This window comes from Eutrigla gurnardus (genome assembly GCF_963514095.1).
Source record: "Eutrigla gurnardus genome assembly, chromosome: 9".
Taxonomy (NCBI): Eukaryota; Metazoa; Chordata; class Actinopteri; order Perciformes; family Triglidae; genus Eutrigla; species Eutrigla gurnardus.
Window position 1 is genome coordinate 9,643,392 of NC_139923.1, and position 24,604 is coordinate 9,667,995.

The following is a 24,604-nucleotide window of genomic DNA, read 5'->3' on the forward strand; positions in this document are numbered from 1 at the left end:
TAAACCTCAGGTGGGCAAGGTAGATGCTGTCCGGAGCTGCCCGGCACCCACAACCAAGAAGGGAGTGCGTTCCTTCCTGGGCTTGGTGGGGTGGTACCGGCGGTTCGTACCCAACTTCTCCACCAGGGCTGCTGTGCTGACCAACCTTACCCGCAAATCAAGTGCCAACAAGGTGACTTGGACAGAGGAATGCGAACAGGCTTTTCAGGACCTAAAAGGCAGCCTTTGTCATGGTCCAGTTCTGCAGAGCCCCAACTTTGACCTTCCCTTCACTGTCCAGACGGATGCCTCAGGGGTGGGCCTGGGGGCCGTCCTGTTGCAGGGCGAGGGTGAGGAAAGGAGGCCAATCCAGTACATTAGCCGTAAACTCTTCCCCAGAGAGACCAGGTATTCCAAGGTAGAGAAGGAGTGTCTAGCCATCAAGTGGGCGCTAGACACTCTGAAGTACTACTTGATGGGGAAAGACTTTGTGCTGGAGACTGACCACCGGGCACTGCAATGGATGCACCGCATGAGAGACAATAATGCCCGGATTACACGGTGGTACTTGTCATTGCAGCCGTATAAGTTTACTGTCAGGTACAAAGCTGGAAAGGACAATGTAACGGCCGACTTCTTGTCCCGCCTCTACGAGGAGGGCCAAGCTTAAGGAGGGGGATGTGTGACGCCGCAGCTCGTGTCCACGTCGGCGCGCGTCCGTAGTTGGCCGCACCAAACTTTTTATATGCAGGTTTAATCATTAATGGACGTGTGTTCATAATTTGCATGTTTCCCCCCCATCAATATACATTCTCATGGACGGTGTTAAAGTGTGGGGTTTGCGTGTGTTTAAACAGATGGGTGCACACATTTTGTGAAACCATGCCAAACTTTTAACCCACATTTTATTCATTCTTTCAATCATTCAATCGAGATATAATTCCGTTTTGTTACTATGAAATATTGATCACACCTGGAAGTTTAAGGTTTGTACATAATGGGGCGTAAGAAAATTTGTGATTGTTGTACTAGCTGTGTTTATTCATTGTGTTAAAAGCACAACACGCCTTACCGTTGTATGAGTCGTTCTCTTCCTGCTGTGTTAGGAAGCGGGCGCCCGTGCTGGGACGGCTTTATGGTTCGGGCGCGTTCATGACTGAAGCACGCGCATCGGCGCTAAATCAATTATCGGTATTTAAATATGAACTGTGAATGTAGTGGCATGTGTCCATGCATAAATATTAATTGTAAGGCCTGATCTAGGGATATTTATTGTAGGTACCTTTTTAACTCTGTTTAACGCATATTGGTGTGATAAAATGTAAACACCCCTGTCTGATATGAGGGCAATGGTATGAACCAATTGGGAATGTTCTGTCTACCTTTATAAAAGGGATGTGTTTTAGTGGTGGAGGGGGGCTCTCTTGATGGAGGAAGCAAAGCTATGCTTACCTGTACCCTCAGCGAAATGAGGTGTTTTGTCACTTAATGCGGAAGTGATAGAAGTGCTTTGATTTAGCTTATCATAGCTCTAGTCTTTGTATAAAAAGTATTTTTTTTCTTGTTATTTTCTTTTTTCTCTTTTTTTCCCATTTTTGCATTATTTTCCGTATGGATATCCTAAAACACCTGGTGGTAAAAAATAAATTGCAGCATAAAACATAACTTTTGCCTCACTGCTGATTTTTGTGCCAACCCTTGAGACCGTCGACACACCACCTTTTAACAATTGTTCAGGGCAGATGGCAGACAGCGTGTGTGGCGTCGTGTGGGTGAGCGCTTTGCTGATGTCAATGTTGTGGATCGAGTGGCCCATGGTGGTGGTGGGGTTATGGTATGGGCAGGCATCTGTTATGGACGAAGAACACAGGTGCATTTTATTGATGGCATTTTGAATGCACAGAGATACCGTGATGAGATCCTGAGGCCCATTGTTGTGCCATACATCCATGAACATCACCTCATGTTTCAGCAAGATAATGCACGGCCCCATGTTGCAAGGATCTGTACACAATTCTTGGAAGCTGAAAATGTCCCAGTTCTTGCATGGCCAGCATACTCACAGGACATGTCACCCATTGAGCATGTTTGGGATGTGCTTGACCGGCGTATACGACAGCGTGTACCAGTTCCCACTAATATCCAGCAACTTCGCACAGCCATTGAAGAGGAGTGGACCAACATTCCACAGGCCACAATTGACAATCTGATAAACTCTATGCGAAGAAGATGTGTTGCACTGCATGAGGCAAATGGTGGTCACACCAGATACTGACTGGTTCTGAGTCCCCAGACCCCCAATAAAGCAAAAAAATGCACATTTCAGGGTGGCCTTTTATTGTGGACAGTCTAAGGCACATCTGTGCACTAATCATGATGTCAGATCAGCATCTTGATGTGGCACACCTGTGAGGTGGGATGGATTATCTCAGCAAAGCAGAAGTGCTCACTATCACACATTTAGACAGATTTGTGAACAATGTTTGAGAGAAATGGTAATATTGTGTATCTGGAATTAATTTTAGATCTTTAAGTCCATCTCATGAAAAATGGGAGCAAAAACAAAAGTGTTGCGTTTATATTTTTGTTGAGTGTATATATATATATTACACACACACACACACACACACACACACACACACACACACACACACACACACACACACACACACACACACACACACACACACACACACACACACACACACACACACACGGCAACATGTGGAAGGCATTCTTTTTTTTCCAGTATATTTGTATTATCATTCTATGTTTGTATTAACCAGACCTCACAAATAAATAGGCCTACTCACAGCACAATGCACAGAACTTAAGATCAAGCCATGAGATCAATGCGACCAAAATAAAAAGGCAAATCATTAAATCTTTTCACCACAAGGTGGCCGCCGAGTGCGGACCTGAACACACGTCATTGAACTTTTAACCAATGAGAACCATTCCGCTGTAGCGGAGGTGTGGACAAGCCAGTTGCAGCCACCGTAGACCGCGCTGCCAAGCGCTGCAAGAAGCGGCTCTTAAAAACTTGTTCCCGCGATGTTTTGGGCCACGTGATATGGTCGCGACCCTGTGACGTCTTTGCAGTCGGCTGCTAAGTCGGACACAATTCTAGCCATCATGCATCGCTTTCAACCCACAATACATCACGTTAGGTAGCGCGCTGCAGGCGGCTACATCAAGTCGAATTCGCCTAATGAATGGGACGCGGGGAAACACCGCTGCCTGTGGACACGCACCTTGACTCGCCGCATAGTGTCGGCTTCAGTGAATATGATCAAACAAATGTTGCCGACTGCGACTTACGTGTTGAAAGAATGCGTGTTGGCTCCTCCTCGCATCACCGACGCTGAACAATCGTTGCAAATACAAACTTGGCTATCCGTTTCCGACACCTTAAAAAACGTACACACAGCTGACATTTTAAAGTTCTCCCTCGCTCTGCTGCAAGTTGAAGTAGGTGATGTGTCGCGTCGCGATGCGCACGCAATCCTCGCGCCCTCGGGCATTAAATCAAGGAAGCAGCCGTCTTTATTTATCGGTTTAATATATCGGCGTGTTAGCCGATAACCGATAATACGTTTTAACGTCAATATCGGCCGATACCGATACCTTGCCGATAATATCGTGCATCCCTAGCTCAATCCAAAATAAAAAGCACGGCATTGGGTGTTTCTTTTCATGCTCGATTTAAGTGCTCTTGTGTCATATTGTAGCAGCTAGTCATGCTGCCTAACTGGTTACTTGTTAGCTAACAAGCTAACTCCAATCCACCATACCCTGCTGCCAGATTGGACTGGTTTGGGCTACTTTTGATGACATTGGGTTGGGAGATGAAATTTGTGCTGCTTTTATCAACATTTATCAACATGAAAGTAACTGCAAAAAAGCAGTCCTGGCAGCAGTATTGCTCTTTTTAATTAGCTGAATCAACGGCATTCCTGTTAATATAAGATGAATTCAGACTTTGCAGCCATTTTGCAGAGTCATGGCACGAGAGTAGATTTTTGTTCTCTTTGTGCTAAACTAGGCTAACCAAGTATTGGACGTTTCTCTGGATGTTCTCCCGTTCTCCTCTGACTCCGGTAAAACTTATGAATTGAATGTGTAAATTAGGCGAAAACAAGACAGACTGAAGTGACAGAAAAGGGTGACGGGATTCGTTTTTTTGCATAAAGTGAGAGGAAAATATGTTTCTACCCCTTGATACCCGGGGGTCCAGCGTCTGACGTTGGCTAGCAGCTTCAGCTTATTAGCGTGCTAGCCATGCAAGGTATTAATGCAGATGCGGGTTGGCAGAGCGAACACCAGAGGGCAGCGCTGTGCAGGAACAACCACAAGGTGACATTAGTCGCTACAAGCTTACTAAAACATCACAAACTGCAGCCCTGAAGGAGGAACACCGCAAACAGGAGGCTACAGAGCACAAACATGACTAAGCTTCTATTAGCTGCTATCAAGTGTGTCTCAATACAGTTTAGACAGTTAGCAGAGCTGAGCTACGTTAAAACACGACACACACACTTTACCTGGCTTGTAATCTTTACACATTTCATCCATAGATCGGTTGCATTAACTCAAAGATGAAACAGGCACATGCCAAAGTATTTTTTTTTTTTTTAAGAATAGTTCAAATGAGAATCATCTCCACACACAAATATAACACTACTAATTTTACAAAAACATCATTTTAAAAACATAGCCTCCTCTATGCAACAAATACAGCACATGAAAGGGAAAATTCGCCACCTTTTATGCTGATGTGCAATCAGTGTTGATGCTAAATGTAGTCGATTTAAGAAATAAATCCTGATGCACGCAATGCATCCTGGTACATGTTGGCACTGCCGGCACGGCTCTGTCAATAAAGCAGTGCTGAGGAATTTATTGCTGAAACTACATTTCCCATCAACACTGATGGGACATCCACATAAACAGATAAACAGGAGGCCCTGCTTTACGTGAAATCATTCTTACCTTCTTTCTCGAAGTTTTTCAATGTACTCAAACTTTGGGGTGAGGACTCCGTTCGAGGTGATGATGGCCTTCAGGTAAAAAAATATGACATTAAATCTTAAAATATTGAGTATTTTTAATCATTTGCACAAAGCCTTGTCAAATAAATAAATACAGATGGTAGGTAATACATGCTACTTCCTGGCTGTATTTAAAGAAATAAAACACCCAAGTGCTTAATGAGCTGTACCTTTAAAATCACTTCACTTTTGATCTGGGTTAATTTGAGTGAAACCTAGAAGAATGGCCTCATGTTCTGTTTACAATTCTGAATTTAACACCTGGGGCCTGTACTACGAAGCAGGATTTGTGCTTAGCGAGGTAACTTAAGCGTTAACTCTGGGTTTTCCGTCCTACGACGCTGGTTCACTTCTTACCGGGGTAGATCGCCATGGTAACTAACGCCGTGGAGCTAACCTGCAGGTTATGTTCCTGATAAGAGATCAACATGGAGAATCACACCGCCTACTGACCAATCAGCTGTCTTGGAGCGCGGATAAAAAAAAGAAGCTCGGTGGATCGTGAGAGGTTCTCGTAGGAGAACTATAGAGAGACCGGCAGAGACCCTTTTTCTGTCCCTGACGATGTTTTATATGAGAGATACAGATTCTCATCGGAGGGAAAGACTTTTCTGTGTCAGCGTACAGCTTACTTACCACTTTGAATTATGTTTTTATATTTATTTGATTTGCTCCCAAGTCCGTTTTACTGCAACGCTGCAAGGAGCTTCGTAACATGGGGCGGTAACTCTACCACTAAGCTATCAGCGAAGTGGGGCAGTCATATTATACTACTTATACTATTAATACGACTTCCGCATTCACACCGTCTGTGAGTTTTTGCCAGCTGTCCTGCCTGCATTTGGCAGATGAAACTGTTGCCTTTTGCCTGTATTATATGTTTAACTTCTTCGTATTTCTGTAAGATTATGGTTCGCTCCTCGTACGTGAAATACGCCGCTCCGCTGCCGTAGACTGATCCATGTATGTGATTGTTCAAATGCTGCAAACGCCTCTTTCATGTGCACGCGCTCATAGCTGGACAGGTAAACCCTGGGTTGACTTAACGAGTTGATAACCAGCTTCGTGTGACCGCTTATCTCCGATTGCCTTTGTTAGGGTTACTTAAGCTGGATCTCTGAAAGATACCCTGGGTATGTTGAACTTGCTTCGTAGTACAGGTCCCTGGTTCATGTGTCTGGTGTGCTTCTCCATGGCAGCGGATACAAAGGCTCATGGGTATTGTAGTATGCAGAGGTGTCACCAAAATGACGATTCCTCAGAAATGAAGTTGAAAATATTAAAACTGTTGATCAAAGCAGAAACCTGTGGGATTGTTAATTTAAGAGTACTGAATTTTGACTGTATGTTAACACTGAGGACAAAACAAACAAACCTATCTGTCCCAGATGACCTCTGGACCCCTTGGCTGACGGTGAAGGGACCCCCTAATAAATATCGTATAAATATTCTAAGTCGCTTTGGCTAAAAGCGTCTCCTGAATCCCCTAAATGTAAATGTAATACAGACGTGGCTTTCGCCGCAAATTTATGTAAAACCTTTGATCTGAATTCTCTTGCAGAGTTATGGTATCCCCTAAAGTTAAGAATTAACAGATCTAAAAACAACAGCAACCTGCTGCTGTAGAAAACAGACATTCTGCACCACTAAAATCTCATGACTTACGTCTCTGACTTGTGGGCTAAAGTCTTCTTCGTCCAGCGGTCTGGTGGCGTCTGAAGGCAGCTGGTGATGACACAACACTATATTTAAACTGCAGTCTGTCAGAGAAAGGGGGGGGCAAATGAAGCCGGTTGCAGGCAGGAAGCAGGAGGTCGTCTTACCATCTCCCAGAGGTAGGGGAAGAGGCGATCTCCAAAGTACTCTGTGGCTCCGATGGGAAGCTGAGCTGGAAGGTTGTCGATGGAGCACATGAGGATCCCGGTTCCTTCCACACTGCCGGACCACAACCATTTATCTTTTATATATATATATATATATATACATATATATACACACATACACATAAATATATATACACACACACAGTGTTGTGCCTGAATGCGTTCATTGAACTATAGTTCATGAACTTTTTCACATTTTGGGCGAACGTGAACTGAACGTACTGTATTTCTGCCTGATGAACGTTACTGTGAACACGTTCATTCTGGTGTCTGTGAACAGCACACTCTCTCAGTTTAACTTCATTCAATAGGGTGCCAGATTTGTATAGAGCCTTCCAGGCAAAACACACCATAAACAGGCCTTAATATGTTGCATAAAAAAACACCCAATCTGGCAACACCAGCCGCCAGTGTCGCACCGCCGCATACGTCATCAAAACAAAACAGCAGAGAGGCGACAGCAACGTGAAGGGGACAAAGTACCAAGGAGGCGTCGTATTCTCGTTTAAACGATTCTCATGACAAGGTCGGTGAGGATGGGAACAATCTTAGATTTCTCTGCAAACTTTGCCCGCTGGCTTTCAAAAAAAAAAAAATCTGCACTTCAGTTGCATCAACAGCAAACGAAGATGAAATCCGACGCATAGTTCAGTGTTAGAACTGATAAAATAATTGCTGCCTGTGGTTCTATATAGGCTGTGGCAATAATTTTGAAAAATAATAGCTTGCAGCAACATACTGAAAAAAAGAACTATGAACTAGTTTATTTATGGACCTATAGATAACAATAAAAACTTAAAAAGATGACGTTTAGAATTTTTGATAGTTAACACTTCGACACGGTTGAAATGACGAAAGTGCCCCGGTGAGGGCGGAGTCTTGCTGTCAATTCAAGTTCTGAGATAGAAAATCGGCATCAGCAGATATAAAAGGTCAGACTTTTAAAAATTGGTATCAGCCATGAAAATTGCAACCGGTGCGTCTCTACGCCGATGACTGACAGCAGATCAGCTGAGTGAAGGTCAAAGTGTTAAGTGGAGACTCGCGGATGCTGCTGGTGAGGTCACAGATTTTAGCAGCGTAACAGATGTTAGCACCATCACAGATGTTAGCACCGTACCTGTCGTGATCTATGTGCTGGTCGGCGTCGTACATGCAGAAGGGCTTATCGATGGTGGTGCACTCGTTCATGAAGTCTATGGAGCCGCCGGTGTCTGCAGATATGTCACAGATGGCCAACAGTCTGCAGACGGAGAGGAGAGGCAGCGTTAAAGAAGTCTCACACAGAAACACATTGACCTTTCTGGAGATACAAACAGCTGCCACGCTGCACTTCATTCATGCACCAGTCAATTCAGGAGAATATAACATCCAGCCACCATTGTGTCGGGTCACATCCCATCTACTGTCCGACAGGTTTATTCACCTTTTACTGAGATAAAAACAGATCCTCTCCTGTGAGGATGCAATACTCACTGGGGGGGAAGATCTTTTATTTTATACACTGTTAATATTGCAAAAACTGATTCAACCTTTGGAACAGCTTTTTCAGTCCACAAGATGGTTCGCCAGAGGTTTTTACAAAAGACTTCAAGAGGTTGCCTTTTGGCCTGGAATGTGAAGGGATGTGAAACAGTTCGTAAAATGTTGTTTTGAAATGCCAGCGGCTGAAAGCAGATAACCGAAAATCTGCCGGAAAACTCCAGCAGTCGAAGATAACAAAACCCATTTCTATGTTGTGTGTTGACATCATGGGTCCTTGGTCCACTTTGTCTTGTCTTGGTCTTTGAGGATTATTTCACTCGATGGGTGGAACTTTTCCCTCTCCAAACTGCCACGGCCCAGATCATTGCTCGTATTCTCCAAAAGGAAATCTTCACCAGATGGGGGGTCGCAGACTTAATTTGGTCATTTTGTGTTTCCCAATTTGTTTCAGCTGTCTTCAAGGAGATCTGTAAGCAGTGGATTTGGGGGACTTCTCTTTACCTGATACCCTCAGTGTAAGATTCATAATACATTTACATATTATGAATAGGTTCACATTTAATCTGAGTTATTAAGTGTCTGCTTCTCCAGGCGAGGCAAGGTCACAAACAAGACACTAGCGAGTCTCTCATGACAAACCACACAGTTCTTACCTTTAACCCAGACATAATACTGGCTCACTCTCACGGTTCCTAGTGCACGCTCAGAACTAAGCAAAACTGCAATCCTTTTTTATGCCTAATACCTGTAACGCTCTGCAACAAACACTCAAGTTAGAGGTGCTCCCCTCTGGTCCCGTTTTTAAGCAATTTGTGTCAAATCTCTGCTCATCAAATTGCAACTGTTTTTAGTTATTTGTTTCTATTAGTATTGTTAATGCTTATCCTTTGTAATATAAACTCATCGTCATTGAAAATGAGGGAAACCTCAATGTCTCACGAGTATAAATAAAGGTTTGATGATACAGACGCCGTGGCTTCATCCTCAAGATAACTTAGACTTTGAGGCTTTCCCAGGAGGCAGAATTGGGGACGGCACTGCACTGTTGAGTTCATAGCTGTTGTACTGCTCAAACCTTGATTCTCACGATGATCATCAAGCATCAATAAATATTGCTGCATAAGACACTACCATTTCCAATGGTCTCCTTGCTTCGACCCATAGATATTTCCATCACAGTGGACAGTGACACAAAAACTTACCACTGCCTACCATCCCCAGACAAACATGACAGAATGTATAAATCGTACATTAAAATGCATGATTGCTTCCTTTGTGGAAGATAATCATAGATAAATTCATCATGGACAAATTCATGGCTAAGTTGGCAGCAAAGTTGAAGGGCCCTTACAGAGTTGTTACTCAACTAGGACCCCTGAATTATCAGGTCGTAAGACAAGAGACAGGTGAAGATATTCAAACAGTCAATGGCCGCGTTTCCCAGATTCGTTAAGAAGCTCTTAAGTGCTAAGATCGTCTTTGGAGCGCTCTTAAGAACGCTGTGAAAGAAGGATGTGTTTCCCAGAGTCGCTCTTAGCCTAAGAAGATCTTTCACTAAGAAGGAAACGTAAGATCGAGCTGACCCACTCTTAACAGCCTTCTTAGCGACGAAATGCTCAGTGATCAAGCCGCGTCAGGGAAATTTATATTCTCCACTTTTCGAAATAATAAACAAACAATGCTCAATGTTGTAATGCGCTAAAAAAAAAAGAAAACTTTTCATTGAATTACACGTTTAAGTTTTCCACACACATCTGCATATATGAGTTTATAGTACTACACATAAAAACATCAACAACCCTGTGGCATCAGATATCAAGGAAACAGATGTAATTGAACTCAGCTGAACCTCATCCAGAGAGGCTCCACCTGCTACTCTATATAAAGGCGTTGCCAAAGTCCGCGCGTGTGAGAAACCATGGCTGCAATACAGCACATTCTCGCTGCGAACCAACAGCGTCGCCGTGCGCGAAGCCAGACGGTTTACATAAATGCTTACGTGCGTCAGCACTTCTCGCCACTGGACGTGCTGTCAGACCGGGCTGTCCAGACAAAGTACCGGCTGCCCCGTGCGGAGATCCAACAGCTGATCACTTTGGTGTCTCCACACATCCAGAGAGCAACCCGCTGCAATTTTGCCCTCAGCCCGGAGGTGCAGCTCATGGCTGCGCTGCGCAGTGGGGAGCTTCCTGGAGGTGGTGGGGGACGGCACCGGCCTCAGCAAGGCATCGGTGTCACGGAGTGTGGCAGCTGTGACACCGATTCTCCTGCGCCATGCCCGGACCCACATAAAGATGCCCACCACACGGGACGATGTCCGCCAAGTCCACCAAGGGTTCCACGCAGTGGCTGGGATCCCCCGGGTGATCGGTGTGGTGGATGGCACCCTCATTCCTTTCTCACATGTGTGTGCCTATATTCACGGGGGTATATATGCGCTAATGGGCTTGATTACTACTTGGATACAGCTGTTGGTACAAACACACACACACACACACACAATACATGCGTAGCCTAATTGCACCTGTGTGAGGCGACCACGGGGCGCTGTGTGTGACTTATGCGCTGATAAAGAGGTGGGTGATCGATTAGCCTGGCATCGATTGATTCAGTTTCAGCACCACAGCTCAGTGGACAGTGGACAGCTCCCACTAAGAGCTTCTTAAGAAGCTTCTTTGGCTTGATCTAAGGTTCTCCTAAGAAGGCAGTTAAGAACGCGTCTGGGAAACACCCGTATCTTAGCGCTCCTTCTTAGCCGAACCCTTCTTAAGAGCCTCCTTAAGTCCTTAAGAACGATCGAATCTGGGAAACGCGGCCAATGTCTGTAACCTGAAAACATTTTATCCTAGTGCTGAGGACGTGGAGAACAAGGGGAGACAAATTATTCTGGAAATCTTTCAGGACTCTTCTGGAGATGAGGAATACATGGGCTTCTCTGACTAAACACTGGAAACCAAAACCAAACAAACAAACAGGAAGTGGAAAGGAAGTAGGGCAAGGGAGGTGATTAGTAGAGACCTGCGAGCTGCAGGAGAAGAGGAGTCAAACAAAGCCAGAGTGGAAGAGGATAGACAGAGGAGTCAGAGGAAAAAGAGAGACACCTTTTCTGTGTATCTTTGCTACGATATCGGTTGGCAGTGATTGTTTGATGATAAACATCTACCTCTTGAGTTGATTATTGATGGTGATTTGAGTTATTGAAAAATGAAATGATTTGCAGTCAAATTGATGAATTCTGTTTTTCTAATTGTTTCCTTGCCCCTGTCTGGCACATTATTTTTGAATCTGGGTTTTGAAATTCAAATAAACCTACTACATTGAGGCCATGCCCCCTAAATGCACTGTGCATTCGCCCATTACATGCACAGAAGATTTCTAGAACCCCAGACTATTGAAGCCACACATTTGAGCCCGTGAACATCATAAAGTGAAGTACATTTTGATGATATTATGGGGTAAATATATTTGATGTGTGGTATTGTTTAACTTGCAAATATCACATGAAAATGTATTCATAAGCTATAGCTGGCACCATGTCATTGACCATTTAAAAGGCTATTTTGATTATCTATGATGCTAGCTAACTCAAATGTGATGCTGCTTTTATGCCTCCTGCAAGATCATTTTTGGTATTGTGTTAATTGTAAAATATTTTGAAAACCATTCCAGTTGTTTGGCATAGTTAACTATTTATATATTTAAATTTATTTAAATATTTCCAAAATTCCCCAGCTTAACTTCCCATGGGAAGTTTCCACCCCTTTGCAACCCTAGGCAAAACAGATGTTGACAAACTGATTTAAATAGGAAAAACAAGTGTCACAATAAAGCAGCCTAGAAGAAGCTGGGAGTATAAATGACAGTTAAACTTACACCATTCACCTACATAGGTTTGCTAGGGCTCCTGAATGTGGACATTACTAATTCATTTAGGAGGGTAATGAATTAAATGGTGTATAATTAGATGTATTGACTTGTATTCCCAGTAGCTACTGAATTATCATGCCAGCACTGTGTTTGCCCCTGACATCAGATTCAATGAGCCAACCTCACGTCTCGGACTCCATCAATGAACACAAACATAATGACGAGACAAACATGATGTTAATGGAGGTGAGTGCACTCTCAGTGATTCAAACTGCTGCTTGGAAAAGGAAAGACTCATGGCTTTCTCTGCATGAACAGACCCAACAGGAGAGAAACAGCCAGAGAGTCTGAAAATACCCAGGTGATTGGCGATGTTCCAGCAACGCTGCGCTCTTACTTGTAAGGCAGTCCTGGTGATCCGTCGGTGACCGCGGGCTCCGTTTTGAGTGGTTTCATCAGCTTCTGGGCGTCCAGTCGTCTGAGGAGTCGGGGGGTGTGGGGGTCCCAGTAGATACCGTTGATCAGACAGGTTGTGTAGGGCGCCACCTGTGGTTAAGAGGACACAACATTTTGATGCACTTTGAGCATGAGGTCACAGAAGACAGCTGATGATGTGTATCACGTTGTTGCTAGGAAAACCAAACTCATGACCTTCACTAACAGACACATTACAAAAGCAAAAGTGACACAAATCTCTACACTCAAAGTGGAGATGTAATTAAAACATGTCACCATTTATGTATCTGGGTTTTTGGCTGGATGCGAATCAGTTGTATAAATCTCACATAGAGAACCTTGTGAAAAAGCTGAAACCAAGGTTAGGATTTTATTTCGGAAATAAGGGTTGCTTCACCCCGTACAGGATACTCTAAGATATGTTCGGTACAAGACGATCGGTTGGATATGCGACATCCTTTCGATACACGGTCTGTGATCCCAACAGCTGTTTGTGTTCTACTACCGTTTGTGTTCCAGCAGCATTTTAAACGTCTTATCAAAGTTGAAACATTAATTAAACCGGTCAATGTAAACCGGGACGGTGATGGTGGTCTAGAGGCTGGCAGACTCACGCTGGTCCTGAAGTGCGAGGTGTAAAGCTCCGGGTGGTTCTCGTACTCCATGGGGTCATAGATGCCGTCGCTCTTCCTCATCAGGTGGTGATGTCGGCTCAGAACGGTAGCGTACACTCTGGTCATGTCTAACAGGAAAACAACATCACACTGTAAACCATCATGTAGGCACTTATTTCACCATCTTGTCAATTAAAGTCATATTTTTATAATATATTGATATGTTCCCTATCTGCTGTCTAGCGCAAAATTAACAGAACAGTTTCAGGTGAATCAGTAGAATCAAGTAATCAGATAATAAGGACAATAGTTTGATTTAAATATACTGGAGACCCCACAAACAGAATGTTTATCAATTGACATTAATTCAATTAGTATGTGCTTGTTATTACCAATTCAGACAACATGATTGTGCATTAGCATATCGACCCGCCCTAAATATAAAAGATGAGAGAACTAGAGGATACATCTGATGCTACTCATACACCGACAGGCGGCTAAATACAGCTAAATATAGTACGCACAGTTTACTAAGATCATAAACTTATCAGTTGTGGCTGCAGACCCCGTACTCAAACTTTGAAGCTGCCAGACGCACATCTGTAGAAGTGGATGATTTCAAAAAGCAAACGAGACCTTTGGTGTTTTCAAATGTATCTTCCCTCTGCAGGTCTTCAACAGGCAGTTGGTGAATAACGGAAGAACCCGCCCCTCACATGACATGACATGACATGACATGACATGACAGTATAACAACACTGAACATTTCATACCTCCCGTTTCAGAGACGTCCTTCATCTCATGAGGTTCAACGTATTCAACAGGAAGCTCGTTCAGGATGTCTTGGGCTCCCTGCAGCAACAAACGAGGATAATAAAGTCGAATCCCATAACACTGTGACACCGTTGTATGTATCTTTCTTGTTCTCTGTTGAACCTGGTCGTACCTTGGAGACGTTGCCGGTACCGGTGAAACAAAACGTCACAGGGCCGATCGATTTGGGCATGAGCCCCATGGAGATCTCATACCCACAATCCCTCACTGCCTGGATCGCCTGGCTGACGTTCCTGTAGTTATGAGCCATGCCGATGTGCTGTGAAGAGAAGACGAAGTGACGAGATGAGTATCACATTGAGGCACAATTTTTTCATATTTTATCATATTCATGAAGGAAATGTGATCTTGCCATGAAAGGAGTGTGGTGGCCGAGAGCCAGGAAGCGCAGCCCCAATCCATGCAAGATGTTAATCATTCCTACAAGAACAAACAAAGAAATACATATTTACTCTGAAACACTATTGAAATGAAGAACTTGCTTGAAGCCCAATTTATCAGCGTGTTCCTGGATTAAAGTAACAGGCCGGATGTTTAGAAGTGGGGGTCAAAGTTGAAGTATTTAACCTCCAGTAGATTGCGGAGTAACACCGACTTTTAAGCTTTATGAAGGACTTGGACATCAACAGGTTTTTTTAATATACACAAATATCTCAACTCCAACCTTTTGGTTGAAGGACTGAAACAGGCAGGCTGTGTTCGCACGCTAAAAGAAGTTTGTCTCTGGTGGAAAACTTTAAAAAAAAAAACATAATGATACAAAGTAGCAATGTCGCATGAGCAGCTCCTGGCTTGGCTATATTAGCTTATAGTGACATGGTGGAGGGACATATCGTATAAAATTGTGTTGATTATTAAAGCAGGTATGTATAACAGTGCTTTGTAATGATGTATGTATACAATGCTTAGTCATTCAAATAATTGCTGATTTAAATTATATATTAGCATTTCAACATCACTTTTAACAATTAAGAAACAGGAAGATTTCTACTTGCTTATGATAGGTTGTAGTAGTGTAACGATTCATGCGATGCATCGATGAATCGATTGTCAGTCCTACCGATTCAACTAAATCGATCTGCTAAAATAAATAATAGAATGAATCGTTTTGGCTTCACCAATAATCAATATAAATGCGTTAAATCTTATGAATTGCGATTCCTAATTATGATTAATGTTTTAAGACACTCTCTCCCCTGCCAGCATGTAGCCTATTGAAAAATTTTCAAAATAGCTGAGCAATGTTTAATTACATTTTTGTAGTCCTGCATAAAATATTATGCAGGACTACTTTTTTATAGAATAAATATGTTTAGTAACTAGAACTTCTGTTGTCTGTTTATTTTTTCACCTTTCAGAAGAATACATATAGGCTCACTCACATTACTGCATGTTTATTTCATGGATATAGAATTTGGGTTAAAAGTTACTGAATCGAATCGTGGTTTACAGAATCGAATCGTTCCAAAAACAAATATTTGTCCTTGAATCGAATCGCCAACTTCCTAATCATTAATCGAATCGAAGTGAAGCCAAACATTCACATCCCTAATGGGTTGTATTCATGTTAATGTGTATTTTTGGACATATGGTGCTTACATTTTTGAAAGAAAAAAGGTTTGAGAAATATATAATATAAAATCATTTCGGGGACCCCCTGTAGACCTACAACAAGGTATTCTGGGTAAAATGACTGTTGTCAGTGGAGTCTGGTGGCTTTGAAGAGAGGGTTGTGTGACGGCGAGGAAAGCGGTGCATTGCTTCGCTCCTGTGCTGCTGCCAAATGCCACAACAACAGTTTTAAGTATTGCATTTTCGTACCTGCGATACCGGCCCAGTGACCGAACGCTACAATCCGGAAACCGTTGGCATCGACCATCTTCTCATAGTCGATCAGACGAACCTCCTGAGAAGATCGAATTCATTTTGTTATAGTTTTGGTAGAAAGAGTTGGTAGAAAGACAGTCACAGACTTATATATATATATATATATATTTACTTTATTATTACAAATAATTATAATAAACTACAGAAGTCAGTTTCGTCTATACTAAATTTAAAACTGGTACACAAGCAGCTTTAGAAAACATTTATATTACAAGGGTACTGTACTGGAATCAGGACCACTTTACTGGATCTTTTGAGCGCTCTCACCTTGTTCAGCAGGTCCTCCAGGAGCCCCATGTTGGCCTCCTGAGCCTTGATGGTGTGGGAGAAGAACGCGTACGTCTTCCTGGGAATTATCTTCTCCTCGGGTGGCCTCTTCACCCCGATGATCAGAGACGCCTCGGAGAGGTCCTCCTGAACGATGGCGCCCGCCCTCATGTAGTACTGCAGACACAGCACAGGCTCAATACGACAGCTAGCAGCACCCGCATTTTTTAACATGTTGATTTGTGTCATCAAATCAACAAAATGTAGTAAGTCTTTATTTATGCCCAGGGGGAACTATTATTATTATAGTTATTATTAATAATAATAATAATAATAATAATAATAATGTATATATATACAGTATATATATACAGTATACAGTATACAGTATATATATTAGAGGTGTAATGATTCATTCGATTAATCGATGAATCGATTGTCAGTCCTATAGATTCTACTAAATCGATCTGCTAAAATAAATAAATAGAATGAAATGTTTTAGCTTCACCAATAATCGATATAAATGCATTTAATCGGATGAATCGTGACTTATTTATGATTAATGTTTTAATATGTTTAAGACACTCTCTCCCCTGCCAGCATGTAGTCTACTGAAAATGTTAAAAAAAATAACTGAGCAATGTTTAATTACATTTTAGTATTCAGCATAAAATTTTATGCAGAACTACTTTTTTATAGAATAAATATGTTATTTTTCACATTTCAGAAGAATACAGATAGTCTCACTCGCATTATTGCATGTTTATTTAATGGATATAGAATTTTGTTTACAAGTTACTGAATCGAATCGTGGTTTACAGAATCGAATCGAATCGTTACAAAAAAAAGAAATCGTCATTGAATCGAATCGCCAACTACTGTATCGTTAATCAAAGTGAAGCCAAAATTCACACCCCTAATATATATATATATATATGCCCAGGAGGAACTATTATTATTATTATTATTATTATTATTATTATTATTATTATTATTAATAATAATAATAATAATAATAATAATAATTTATATATATACACATATATATATATATATCGATACGGTAATATATCGCGATACTTTGCTGCCCAATACAATATCGATTTTTTTAACTTAGAAAAAAAGATTCATGTTTAGACGCATTGTGAATGCAGTACTTTATCCTTTTTCATTTTATTTTCAATATTTATTCCAGTGAATTTCATGGGAATTAATAAAATGGAGAGGCTGTATTGAATTAAATAGTTTTGACTCAATTTGTCCTCTGATCAATATCATCTGATGTACATAATACGGGTACTCGTGGTTTCATCTTTATTGCAATATCATGATATCATGATACGTATCGTATCGTGACCAAAGTATCCTGATACGTATCGTATCGTGAGGTTCTTGCCAATACTCACCCCTAGTTCTTAATAATACCATTACAGTTCTAACAGTAACTCTGAAAACATTCAGTTTGCAGTAGGGATATTAGACGTGACCTGGAGGCTATCTGTAGTTTGCGACCACATTCTCATTTATTTATATTTGTTCATAAATATCTGTGGAAATCAGAATAATTTAGTAACCCCTCTGGAAATTGTATAGCTGCAGTTGCTTTATAAGAGAAAGAGAAGAAAGGGTCAAATAAGTATTAAAATATAAAGTATAAAATAATGCCACTTAATAGAAGTAATGTATGAACATAATGTATGTATATCAAAATCTATACGGTACAGTAGTGTATTTGCTGTTGAGGTAGGATCATATTATCTAGTGCACATAAGTAAAGTTTGACAGTTATACTGTATTAAATGTGTATCTGTTTTTTTTTTATGTCTGCCTTTTAAAGCACACCGTACGGTAATTGCTTGTTTTGATAAGGGCTATATAAATAACCTCTTTTATTATGATTAGTATTAATATTATCAACCACATGAGATGTTTGTTAACAGATTTAACTCTAAATGCACAACGTGAGACTAACAGCCCACGATCTAGCGTTAGATATTAGACTCACACAGGAAATTTGCATTTTCTACTAAATGTGCTGTTTGTTGTTAAAACTAAGAGCCAATCAACTCGTAGATGAGGCGAAAGCCAGACGTTTCCCATCATGCCCCGGGGGGCTTGCAGTCGGTTGAGAGCAACTGCGGCGCCTGGCTCTAACAACTGCGGAGCTCTAAAAACTGCATCTGCTTTGATCTCGTGAGATTATCGTTGCCCACTTGTTCATGACGTCAGAGCAAGTGGGGATCAAGTCGGACACAAAACAAACCGGCATGCATTGTGCAGCGATCAATTCTGCGCAGGCCTGGCTCATCTCGAACGAGCCTACTATCAGCTGGCTGACAACAAGGGACCTGGGTTGTGTCTAGTTGTTCCATTTATTGTCTCTCTGTTTTTAAATTTAGTGATATTGTTAACGTACACATAGAGTGCTTTTACTTACTTTAATTATTAGATTACTATGTAAACAATAATATAATATAAACTCATGGAAAGTAGTAAAATAATAACAATAATAATAATTAATAATATTATATTAATGTGTGCCTCACCTTCTCGTGGATGGCTCTGCGGTTGGACGGTTGAACCAGGACTTTGACGCCAGCGTTGGTGAGCTCCTTGACATGTTTCGGGGAAAGTGGCGCCCTCCTCTCCCAGGGGTTGATGTCCTCGCGGCGGATGGCCATGATGGCCCTGTGGTGCTCATGGCGGCGCTGACCTGTGAGGCAGGTCTGCGTCCTCCTACCTTGGCGACCGAGGAGTCTGAACATGACTTCCACCCCCCTGCTTTGAGACAACAAGGACACGGAGACACAAACTGCTGATCAGTGACCAACGCGTAGTGTTTTAACATGTTGGATCATGACTCATTCAGCCGAGAAGTGGTACAAACTATTTCCAAGTAAATACATGAAAGCCGGCTGATACTAGCAGAGAAGGAGAGGGAGGGAGGATATGACGGTAAGAAGGAGAAGTCGGAGGTCAAATTAAGTTTTTCTGCTGGGAAGGAGCAGCTGGTTTTGACAGACAGGAACAACGCTGATGAGACAGAACTGCAGCAACGCTACAACAAGTTTATTCAGCACCACCACATGAAAGGTTTGTTAATTTAACACGTCAATACTAGTCTGATATCATCTTTTTCTTAAAACAACTAAGCTGTTTATAAAACATTTGTCTGGATGCCCTTATAAAACATCATGCTCAAATTGTGAAACAAATATTCTCCTCCCTCAACGGAAGAAACACAGTTAGACAACACTGCTTCTCCTTTCAATCCTACAAGTTGGGCAACCTACTAGGCTTGGGCCGGTTTAAACATTTTCAAACCAGTCTGATACCAAGTCAAAACCGACCTTTTGCACTAGGCGCCGCACTTGCCATAGCAGACCCTCCCGAGTGATACACAGTGTTGGTAATAACGGCGTTAGAGTATAACGGCGTTACTAACAGCGTTATTATTTCAGTAACTAGTAATCTAATTAATTACTATTCCCATCGTTGCAACGCGATGATGGGTGGGCGAATCATGCCCCGCTCACGCTGTCTCACTGCACCCTGACCACCAGACACAAGACAGCGACAATGGCAACGGGCCAGGGCAATGCAAAGGCAGCGTTCTCGAACTGGAAGTACCGGCACTACTTCTCACTCATTGAACTTAAAGGCAAGAATGTTTATGTCACATGCAAACTATGCCCAGGAAAAAAGACTTTATCCACGTCTGCCTCAAGCAACTCCAATCTTATGAAGCACCTCACATCAACACATGCTAAGTATGCTTGAATGCAAAGTGTGTGAATTAGAGTTGGGCGGTGTCCAAACTTTGATACCGTCAAACCTCCTCCCTATTTTACCCCGGTATACGGGATTACCGTGACTAATTATGACGTAAGGCTCAGACGACGTCACCAAACTCATTAGAGTTTAGCTTCTCTGCCCGGGCCCGACCCGGGCCTTTAAACAAGCGTTTGTGTTCATTCGTTCTTTTTTTTTTCTATCATTGCATTTATGCCTAGCCTTCTCCCCTAATCTGAGGAGAAGGCTAGGCATAAACATTAAATATTATTGGTTATATGTTTAGCAGAGTAGGTCTACGTAAGAAATGTGTACAAACTTACACAAAGTAAAAAAAAAAAAAAAAAAGACGCTACACATAGTGCGCAAACATCATTCATAACGGTTCCGCTCTGTGCAGCTAAATCAAAGAATAAAGGAGTTACGCTAAAGTGCAACATGGAACTTGGATACATAAAGGATAAATTAAAAACAGGACAATTAACATTGAGCAAGTCATCAGGAAAGTCCGAGGTATGGGATCATTTCAAGTGACTAGTGGGAGAAGGCGATAACATACGTGTCGAACTAAGCTCTACTTCTCATTAGGTCGTGTTCTTCTTTGAGACCAGGTCACTCGGTGCGCGACTTGCCATCTCTCTCTCTCTCTCTCTCTCTCTCTCTCTCTCTCTCTCTCTCTCTCTCTCTCTCTCTCTCTCTGACGGTATTGAAACTGATACCGTTGCTATTTTTAAGACCCGTGGTATACCGTATTACCGTATTACCGCCCAAGCCTAGTGTGAATATTATTTTATTTTCAATATTTAATATTGTTACTTTACGGAATATAGGATATAGGAGTAGGATAGTGTTCTGTTTATTGTGCAGTAGGTCTAATATACAGTTTGCACTACTTAATGGCCAGATTTTCCTTTGTTTCTTTTCACCCAAGTTTACATTTGTGTGTCTTAAATTTGCACTTGAATTTTATTTTCAATATTTATTTTTTATATATTTTTATTTATATGCATATCATATGGCAGGCTGCAATCTATTGAGTTCAAATAAATACCAAATGTTCTAAAATACTGTATATAGTGTTTTTATTCTTCAATCAGATAATATAAACATCTTTGACGTTAAAGATGTTATAGAACGTAATAGCGTTATAGAACATAAAAAAATAACATCAGTTACTTTGCTGAGTAACTAATTACTTTTATAATGTGCCAACTGAGTTACTAACTCAATTACTTTTTAGGAGAAGTCATTTGTAACTGTAACTAATTACTTTTTTAAAGTAAGATGACCAACACCGGTGATACATTCGTTTTGACACAGAAGTGACGTATTCAATGAGCGTCGGAATTCCGGCTTCAAAACAACTGTGAAAGGTGAACTTGTGCACGTCTTGCATATTTACACGACTCTTGGCTGTGCATCATAAACATGTCGATGATACAACGGTGGCGTCGTGGGAGCAACTTCTGGCTTTTATCTTCTTTTTGATCTACGTTCTCATTCCGTTATTTCGCCTAGCAACATGTTTTCAAAACGTCAATGTAAACAGTAAACAAGGTACTGCGCGTGCATCTCCCCTCCCCACCTCGACTGAAATGTGATCTCGCAGCTGGGCAGCTGCACTTTACGCACCGGCCAACACACACACTGGCCGATCCATTTCTACAAAAACACAAAATTATTTTAATCACTTGTCCTTATTGCTGCTTATGAAAGACACGTTGGATTTAGTTGGACACTGTCGGCACATATCGCTGATGTTTTTAACTTTCCAGAAGGTGTCATAAGGACAAATGCCAATTAAAACGGTTTGCATAAATCGAACCCGGTTTCATTCACCAAACCGAACCGTTGAAACCGGATATTGGCACAACCCTACCACCTACGTTATTAATGTGGTTTGATGAGTTACTGTCGAGTCTTCCCTACGAAAAGGTTGGTCAATATTTAGTGTACATGTGTGGTCCCCACTTCGCACACACTTTGGTAACGAATGGCCAAGGGACATTGCAGCGAATTTGGCCGATTCCGGAGAGAACAACCGACTCAATACGATGAGCTGATTTGCGTTGTGATGCACAAATCAAATCTATCACATCATCCAAATCAGGGAGCTGTTTTCTCCTGAATCAGCCCAATTCTGTCTTACAAAGTCCGGATGCTGATGATGACATGGTGATTCAGAGCTAGCATTGCCAGTATTTTTTTGTATTTATTTATTTAGCAAACATTAAATGGTGCAAGGAGGGAACGAAGCCGAATAGGCTTGTACAAAGCTCCACCCCTTTAAGTATTAGTATCTCTATATTACTTACTCAGATTGCAAAATTATAATTTGATTAGGTCATCCACTGCAGGCATGATACACTGTGAGTTTTTCCCCCGCAAGTTTATGACTTTATAATCTCTGACAATTTTCTTTTATTTTTCTTGGAAATGTACCACTTAAATCTCGGAAAATAAAAAAGTTTTTTTTCTCATCAATGAAAGAGTTTTTTTCTCAGAGTATTGCCCTAATAGGCCGTCGTACTTATTCACTTCCTGATGGAAAGAGAAGATCAATGCCATACAGGATGTTAGTGTCATTAGTCAGCTTCAGTTGTTGGTTTGTTTGTTTTTTTTATCATTGGACAGTTTTCCTTTCGTTATGCTAAGCTAAGCTAGCTAGCTGCTTGCAATAACGGTTTTGAGCTTCTCAGCCATATTTAAGGAAGCAAATGTGTGAAAAAATGGTCAAACTCCTCAGATTTCTCCTCCAGGTCTTTTGAGGGGCCCCAAACCTCCAGTTGGAAACCACTGGTTGTACAGTAAATATGGACACACTGTGATTTACATGAGACTTGCATAAACTGAATGTGAGGTGAGTGAGGTACTAACAGAAGTACTATATATAGAGGTAATATGACACCTGTTGAGTACAATAACTCACTGTAAACTAAAGCAACAATCACTATAAGCGCGGTACAGACGCATATCTTAAATCCGTTACAATATGAATGGAGTCTGGTGCGGCTCGTAGTCGTCCGTTTGGTTTTAACCTACAATGCTACCACATGGGTCGGTTCCGGGGATGTGGTCAACACTCGCTCCCTCTCGTTATGACAAAACGTCAATCAAGTTGTCTATATGTGGTCAATAAGCGGCGCCGGGCCGGTCGAACTCACCGTTTCCGACCGGTTTCTGTTCACTACGCCGGCTCCGGACGAAGAAATGCGACGTCCGTTCTCCGGTTTCAGCTGAGTGTCACGCAGAGGTGAGCGCGAGCAGCAACTTCGCACAGAGAGTGGAGTTCACACGCGCGTGATGGAAACTAATCCGTTTCCGTCCGGGATTTCAAAATAAAACGTCGGAAATACGTCGGAATCTATGCTTACAAGTACACGTTTGCCTTTTATTCTGAAGGAGAAAACATCGGGTTCCCGTTACCTAAAGACAAGCCCCCACCACCACCAAGATGTAGTTTTCCGTAAAGATACACAAGACTTTCTTTTTGTGTGCAGCGTGTGTAGGCGGTGTCGGTGCTGTGCGTACGTCCACGTTAAGATCGATACTTTATACGCGTGCACACCTACGTCTGGGTTAGTTTTAACTTCAGGAGAAAGGAAGTGGAGTCTAAAGTGACGCTTCAGCAGTGACCACTAGTAGGTGTGTCTGTAGATCCGGCCTGAGGTCTCTCCACCAATCATCTGTCAGAGCTGAGGAGCAACCTCCTGCTCAGCCCGTCGCACCATGATGACCTCGAGGAAAGCTATACATGGATGGATTGCCGAACAGGGAAGTATTCCAGAAAGCAGGTTTTGCTGAAACTGAGTTTGTTAACCCTGAGAAGAGGGATACTCTGAATTTTACATTCCAGAGAGTGAACTCAACCTTTAGGTCAGTTACCATAGTCGCTGACTCTGTGAACCTCACCTGATCACTGGCAGGTTTGCTTCAACAAACCCTTAGTTTCTCCTACATGTCTCCGCCTTTTTCCGGAATCTGAACCAACTCTGAAAAAAATTGCTCCTTTCCTCGTCAAATAATCTAACCAAAATCTAACTGATATGGAAATGAAAGTGATTCTAGCAGCTTTATGTCAGGAGAGGATTTTAAATACTTAGTAGAAAATTACCGTTTTTCCTACCAAACACATATCAAAACAGTATTCCCCAACATTTAATCCTCATTATCACATAATCTGTGACCAGATTCTTTGCAGAGCTCTTTCGATTTTTTGTGAAGGGGAGTTTTCTGAAATGTTTGAGGACATTAATGTGTTGAAATTGCAGCTTATATTTACTGTTTAATATGTGAAATATGATTAAAACCATATGCCTTAGTCTACGTATTTGCGCAATATTCTTATACATAATTTTCTGCTGCACCCACTTTATTTTTGTGCCTGTGGGATTACACCTACATGGAAATGATTATTTCTACAGTCCGCTACTTCATGAACCACAGGAGTTGAAACCCTGTTGCATGCACCATTGGTAGCGTTGCTAAC

General features: G+C 41.8%; 1 protein-coding gene across 2 annotated transcripts in view; it reads right to left on the reverse strand.

Annotated features, from left to right (window-relative positions):
- The window catches only part of aass (aminoadipate-semialdehyde synthase), a 43,665-nt gene extending 20,249 nt beyond the window's left edge, over window positions 1-23,416 (reverse strand). The window contains exons 1-13 of one of the 2 annotated variants that reach the window (XM_084018142.1): window positions 23,280-23,416; window positions 18,870-19,101; window positions 16,324-16,500; window positions 15,991-16,075; window positions 14,522-14,589; window positions 14,282-14,428; window positions 14,109-14,187; window positions 13,336-13,463; window positions 12,663-12,811; window positions 8,034-8,156; window positions 6,854-6,965; window positions 6,696-6,755; window positions 4,972-5,039 (exon numbers count right to left, since the gene is read on the reverse strand). In XM_084018142.1, coding sequence (XP_083874268.1) covers window positions 4,972-5,039; window positions 6,696-6,755; window positions 6,854-6,965; window positions 8,034-8,156; window positions 12,663-12,811; window positions 13,336-13,463; window positions 14,109-14,187; window positions 14,282-14,428; window positions 14,522-14,589; window positions 15,991-16,075; window positions 16,324-16,500; window positions 18,870-19,088 — 1,415 coding nt within the window. In that variant the 5' untranslated portion in view covers window positions 19,089-19,101; window positions 23,280-23,416. Of the gene's footprint in view, window positions 1-4,971; window positions 5,040-6,695; window positions 6,756-6,853; window positions 6,966-8,033; window positions 8,157-12,662; window positions 12,812-13,335; window positions 13,464-14,108; window positions 14,188-14,281; window positions 14,429-14,521; window positions 14,590-15,990; window positions 16,076-16,323; window positions 16,501-18,869; window positions 19,105-23,279 lie in introns of both variants that reach the window. The other variant, XM_084018143.1, reaches the window with a different exon arrangement.
- Between the last annotated feature and the right edge of the window lie 1,188 nt (window positions 23,417-24,604).